This window comes from Notothenia coriiceps, unplaced genomic scaffold (assembly GCF_000735185.1).
Source record: "Notothenia coriiceps isolate Sejong01 unplaced genomic scaffold, NC01 NC01_scaffold00003304, whole genome shotgun sequence".
In the NCBI taxonomy this organism is placed as follows: domain Eukaryota; kingdom Metazoa; phylum Chordata; class Actinopteri; order Perciformes; family Nototheniidae; genus Notothenia; species Notothenia coriiceps.
In genome coordinates this window covers 230,187-236,682 of record NW_011336005.1, presented here as the reverse complement: position 1 = coordinate 236,682, position 6,496 = coordinate 230,187, and the positions used below count along the sequence as shown (strand labels likewise).

General features: G+C 36.8%; 1 protein-coding gene across 1 annotated transcript; it reads left to right on the top strand.

Annotated features, from left to right (window-relative positions):
- Window positions 1–1,968: 1,968 nt before the first annotated feature.
- LOC104941245 (isoaspartyl peptidase/L-asparaginase) lies at window positions 1,969–5,553 on the top strand. Its single transcript, XM_010766316.1, has 6 exons — window positions 1,969–2,188; window positions 3,082–3,224; window positions 3,422–3,585; window positions 3,843–3,961; window positions 4,117–4,227; window positions 4,982–5,553. Exons 1-6 carry the CDS (start codon window positions 2,002–2,004, stop codon window positions 5,188–5,190), a joined length of 933 nt encoding a protein of 310 aa, XP_010764618.1. The 5' UTR covers window positions 1,969–2,001; the 3' UTR covers window positions 5,191–5,553.
- Window positions 5,554–6,496: the final 943 nt, after the last annotated feature.

The window sequence follows — 6,496 nt, the reverse complement described above, 5'->3', positions numbered from 1 at the left end:
GTAATTCAGATGCAATTAGCCTATATAAAAGGCCTCAAATTGGAAGCACTGTCTGGGCCGTCTTTTTCACTCAATTCTGCAATAGATCTCGCCTTTCACCTAGGCCGAGGTCGGTGATCTTGGGCTTAAAAAGGTTGGTGACCACTGCCCTAGAGAGAGGGCTCTGGTGTTGACTATGTGCATTTTTTTTTTTCTATGTACACACATGTAAGATAGTTCAGAAATGACACTGAATTTCTTGAATTGCCTTTGACACAGCAGTGTGTTAAACGAATGACACATTAATTCTAGGAGTGTAATACTTTTACAAACACTATAGTAATAATATGCATTCATTATGACAATATCATATATTACTATAGGAGTATTCTATGGTGTATTCAAAAAACAACTACAGAAACACTAAATATTATACTAGTATTATTTTAAAATAATATAGTCTTAATACGGAAACACCAACAAAAAAAAACTATAGTACTACTTTTACAAACACGATATAATAATATGCATTCACTATGACAATTTCATGCTATTACTGTAGGAGTGGTGTGTTCAAAAAACAACTACAGAAACACTATATATTATACTATAGTTATACTATTTAAAATAATATAGGAATACTACAAAGATCTAGATACATAGTATTACTATTGCAATATTATAGGGCTACTATAGCTAGTAAAATGGCACTACAGAAAAAACTATAGTAATACGATAGCTGGTAAGTGTATTCCTCCCCATTAGCGTTTCTCCTCCCAGGACCCTCTTTCACACCTTTTATACATAACATGTTTTGCATGCCATGATACTCAGCTCTGTTGTGTAAACATTGAAAGACTGTATTAAAGGTACAACGTTTGGAATGAAAAGTAGACTATCATGTTAGACAAAACACATATATGAAGAAGTTAAACTTTAAACACCCATAAATTAAACACTTGATGCAGGATGAAAGCAACATAGTTGCAGCTACAAGGTGAATACAGAACAGCGGGAAAAAAGAAGAAGAAAAATGACCCGGTGGTTGAATGCGTATAACAGGTTTGTGATATCACTGCCCCGTCCAAGACACGAGTGGATCTGACTTTAATTACATTTGATTTGAGTGTTTCATCAACTTCATGTGTTGTTTAAAAAAATACTTCTGCCAGTAGGCTATCTGACAATGTAAGTGTTGCACGGCCAGATACGGCTCGAGAAGCTGACACAGATAAGGGAATATATGATATATTATGATGTGATTGATGATGTGATATGAATGATAATGGGACACATCGACGTCTGCACTCACAGTGTCGGGAACTGTACGTAATGTTACTTTGATCCGGTTACTTATGTTGTGGCGGCAGATATTTAAGTAAGCTTTCTTAAGGCTAATGTAAGAATAGTCCGATTTCTCTGAAGATGGGAGGTGATATTCTATTAATTTTCATGTTCACACAGTCGGTGATTTTTGCCGGACCTAGCTCTTTCCTGCATACAGCAGTTAACACTGTATTTATGTTATCCTTTAATATGACTTGATAGCTTTAAACTCCACACATAGAGCCCTGATTGGTCAGCAGGCGGTGCTTTCACTGAGTTGATCTCTTATCTGGAACATAACCAGCGTCCTAGGAGTCAGGGAAAGTTTAATGTTAGCCTTTGAATTATTTTTTAAAAACCAGTTTCAAAGTAAATGTTTAGCCTTGGAAAAAAAAAACGGTTGAAACAACAACTCGAGATCTACTTAAATTGAGTTTTGAAGATGTGACATGATCCTGAATTTGAGATGTGAGGTTTTTCTCAAGGTTAAGAAGTTAAAATAAGTCTGAAATGCACTACTGTAACCTATGAACATTTTGAAATGTAAAACAATGGTATTATTATTTTTAAATAAACAAAAATTATTATTTTTCATTTACGATTTGATTTAAAAAAAAGTTAGACTAACCCTCCAAGGCTGAGGAAAATTAAAGATGTCATAAAACATACTTTAACACTGTGTTCTCCTGCAGGAGGATGTCAGCAGTGGTGGTGGTGCATGGGGGGGCGTGGGCCATACCTGAGGACCTGGCCAAGGCCTCTGTGGATGGAGTGAAGGCTGCAGCACGTCAAGGATCGTCTGTGCTGAAAGGAGGAGGAAGTGCTCTGGATTCTGTTGAGGCAGCCGTGAGGGCTATGGAGGATAACCGTGCGTTTAATGCAGGTATACTGTACACAAATACCAGTTCACATTCCCATATTTAAACATTTATGCCATGCAGTCTGCACTAGGAGTAGATATGACTATAGACGCTTCCCATTCAAATTATATGCACAAACATTCAGTTACATTTGTGTGTAGCTCAACGTCTCCATCTGCTGGTGGGGATGCCAACATTCATCTGATAAAGAATCACAGTGATGATGATCAGTAGGGGTCAGGTTACTGACTGATAGAAGGGCTCATCCTTATACTTTGGTATTCATCCCAAATGTGTTTTGATCCCAAAACACATCTGCATTTTAAATTATGTTTACGTGTTAAACCCTAATATAATACTAATATTAATTTATTATAATATGTGTGCTTCAATGAGTGTCACCTTTTGGGGACAATTAAAATTAAAAACATCTATTTAATCGTGAAATCTTTTCACTTAGAACCTTTACAAAGTCAATTTACTGTAAATGGACAGTTTTCAGGCATGACAAATTATGGATAAACTGATAGCACAGTATATTTATTTTGTGCTTCAGTAGTTTTGTGTGTTTTATCTAAACTACATTGCAGAACTTAAAAGCTGTTGAATTAATCGAAACTAATATACATTTTAAAAGGTGTTTTATGTACCAAACAAATGTGTACGAGTAAATACAATCTGTTGATCAATAACGTGTCATTCACAGTACTGTGCTGTTTTTAAACTGTTGTGTCACCACCCTGTGGATATGAGAGGATGTAGCAGGCAGCATAAAGCCTCTGTTTCCAAAGAAGGAAGGAAAAGCCTGTTTTTCTCACACCCTCTCTGTCCGTTGCTCTTGAATTTCATTTAGTTTCTTTGCAGATAAAAGACCTTCAGTTCACACGCTGACTATAGTTATGTTTTGTGATTGTAGGGCATGGAGCAGCACTAAATGCTGAAGGAGAAGTGCAGCTTGATTCCATTATCATGGATGGAAGGACACTTGCCTGTGGTGCCGTGGCTGCAGTGAAGAACATCGCCAATCCTGTGTCACTGGCACGGGCAGTGATGGAAAAGGTGTTGTCTTAAATACTTGTTTTTGTCTTTCTTTGAAGAAACAGTAAAGACCAATAACTATAAGAAATATACAGATTTGGACTGAATCCTTTTTTTATTATTATTTTTCTGTACGGATTATTGTATTGCAGGATAATGAAACGGTTTTCAAATCCATTACATTTTTCTTACATGTCTGCTGCCATTGAACATGTCAGACATCCCATGTCATACTGGCAGGCAGAGGTGCAAACCTGTTTGCAGAGAGTATTGGCATGGCCACCGTCCCCGCTGATGAACTGGTGACTGAGAATGAGAGGAAAGAGTGGGACAAACAAAAAAACTATGTAACTGGAGTTATGGAGGATTTCAACTCTCAGTGGCAAGTACCTTCATCCTTTAACCCATGCTATTCTTAATTTAATTCATTCTTCACATCACCTTTTCATGTTAAATAGCATGGTGGGATACTACCCAATAAAACATAAATACAATATATATAACCCTGGATCCTACTAGGCAGAGAATGTGCTTGTGTAAAGAGAGTTTAATAAAGGGTAATACTGCAGAACGTGATGATTGCTTGTTATATGCAAAGTTAAATATGTTATCCCTTACGTCCTTTTGTTGTCATTCCAGGGCCCATGATACTGTTGGGGCAGTCGCTGTGGACTCTGATGGTAATGTGGCGTGTGCAACATCAACTGGAGGCATCAGAAATAAAATGGTTGGCAGAGTGGGAGACTGTCCCATCATTGGTATGACTTCATTCACTTTCACTGTAAAAGAACATTTATCATTTCAGTTGCACTCCCAACCTTTTTATAGTATTTAAGGACACCAATGTGTGAAATCTAGCAAAATAAAAGTAGATTAAATGTTTTTTTCTCCCGTGTTCTTTCTTGTAAATTAGGCTCTGGAGGATATGCAGACAACCTCAGTGGTGCAGTGTCGTGTACCGGCCATGGAGAATCTATTCTCAAAGTGACATTGGCCAGACTCATTCTTTCACATGTTGAACAAGGTGAAATATCACACTTTCAAACTCTCTACATTAAAGGTGGGGTAGGTAAGTTTGAGAAACCGGCTCGAGATACACTTTGTTATATTCCATGGAATGCTCTTAACATCCCGATAGCAATGAATATCTTAAGTGCTTTGACAAAAAATCCATACAAAAATGTAATCTGTGGAAGCCGTAGTACTGTAAAAAGCACGACCAATAATTTTAGCCGGCCCGGCTAAAATAACTGGATGGCCTACCTGCCTGTCAGCCTTCCATCTCGTGCACAAACTTATCTCGTGCCCTCATTGGTCATGTGCGCGTTCGTGTGTGTTGGAGGAGGGGCTCTGTAATTAGTGGCCGATTTTTTCCGGTACCTACCCCACCTTTAAGACAGGCCACATATGGGTCGGACTTTATCTGGTCTTGATTTGATGTGAACGTAGTCATTATAACTATGGCTGCAGTTATTAAATGAGCTTGTTTATTAGAGAGTTGGTTTAGTTAGTTAGTTAGAACAAGCCTATATTTTAGACCAAAGGCAAATGAGGAAAAGTTAGATAGTGTGGGACTCAAATAATGAAATACGGTCTTACTGTCTTGTTTACTATGAGGTCCCCATTTGATGTAATTTTAGCTGTACATTCTGGCTTCCATTGACAATGGTTTGCAAGTTTTAAGAAGGTCTAATTTGTTTTGACAATGACAGCAGGACATGACCACACATTGATTCCCTGAATATTAATTTTCCATTGATTTCCATATTTTCTTACAGGTAAATCTCTAGCAGATTCTTCCCAGTTGTCTCTGCAGTACATGGGAGACCGTGTCCATGGTGCAGGAGGCGCTATAGCCGTTTCTCCGTCAGGACAGTGGGCAGCAACATTTAGCACAGAGCGAATGGCCTGGGCAGCAGTGGATCAGGATGTTCTGTGGTATGGATTAGACCCAAAGGAAAAACTGAATGAAAAGTTAGGCCAATAACATTCTTAGCACAGTTTTTACTCTTTATAGTCAAAAGTCTGGAGCTATAGAATACACATATTTCTTAATTGTTTTCTACTAATTCTCTATGGTTTGGACCACACTGTCTGTCATTGTTGATAGTTGCCACTGGTGCTTGTAGCCAAAGGAAATTAGTTGTCTTCATTAATTAGCATGTCAGAGATACATAGGCTATGTACAATTAAATAATTAATGAAAGCTGGAATATTATATTGTCTCGAGAACTTCAAATTGGACCAGTTTTTGTTATCTCCTGATTTCTGGATTGAATATTACATTAAATATACTAATTGAAAATGTCTGAATTTTTTTTCTCTCTTCAAATAAAATCAATTTTTCACATTATGTAAGTTTATTTCTCAAATATAACATTAAAATAGGGTTTTTATTTACTTTTTTTGGAATTATTCTATTGATATGTCTCTTGTAATGGTATAATCTATTTGTTAAATCATAAACATATTTTAAATAACAGTAACTAATTTGTCACTAAAAGTGTGTCCCACAACATGCGCGCAACCCTTTTACCGAAAACGTTTTAGCTTGGCAGGGGAATTGAAAAATCTGTTTGTCACATCACACAATGTAAATGACATCAGTCATCAGCATGCCATGTGCTACTATATGGGTAAACCAAAAGTAAGTCCTCTCTTTTATTTTTTATATATTTTCAATCTTTTCACTCTGAAGGAGTGTGGCACTCACACAAACGCAATCCTGTTACATCCTGTACATTATGAGACTAAAACAAACACGCGTCGAAACAGTCTATGTTCCTGTTGTGTAAAAAGGTCTACTCAGTTGAACATAACAAAAGTATTGATCAACTGAATCCTTAGAATAAAGGAACCATCCAGTTTAATATTATTCAAAGTAATTTATATACATGCATGCATGAAAATCGTGGTTGCAGTTTTTACTGGAGTTGCTCTGTTCAGGGAAAGTTTATTGTTAGCCTTTGAATTATTTTTAAAGTCAAGTTTCAAAGTACATTTTATAGCCTTGGGGGAAAAAAACTATTAAAATAACAGCTCGAGGTCTCGGCAGCAGTGGATCAGGATGTTCTGTGCTATGGATTAGACCCAAATGAAAGACTGAATGAAAAGTTATGCCAATAACATTCTTAGAACAGTTTTTACTCTTTATAGTCAAAGTCTGGAGCTATAGAATACGCATATTTCTTAATGGTTTTCTACTAATTCTCTATGGTTTGGACCACACTGTCTGTCATTGTTGATAGTTGCCACTGGTGTTTGTAGCCAAAGGAAATTAGTTTTTTTCATTA

Excerpts from the sequence above, each read along its gene's own strand:
- LOC104941245 (XM_010766316.1), top strand. The coding sequence starts at position 2,002 with ATGTCAGCAGTGGTGGTGGTGCATGGGGGGGCGTGGGCCATACCTGAG. Across the intron at positions 2,189-3,081 it reads TAACCGTGCGTTTAATGCAG|GGCATGGAGCAGCACTAAAT; the intron begins GTATACTGTACA and ends TTGTGATTGTAG. Across the intron at positions 4,228-4,981 it reads TCTTTCACATGTTGAACAAG|GTAAATCTCTAGCAGATTCT; the intron begins GTGAAATATCAC and ends ATTTTCTTACAG.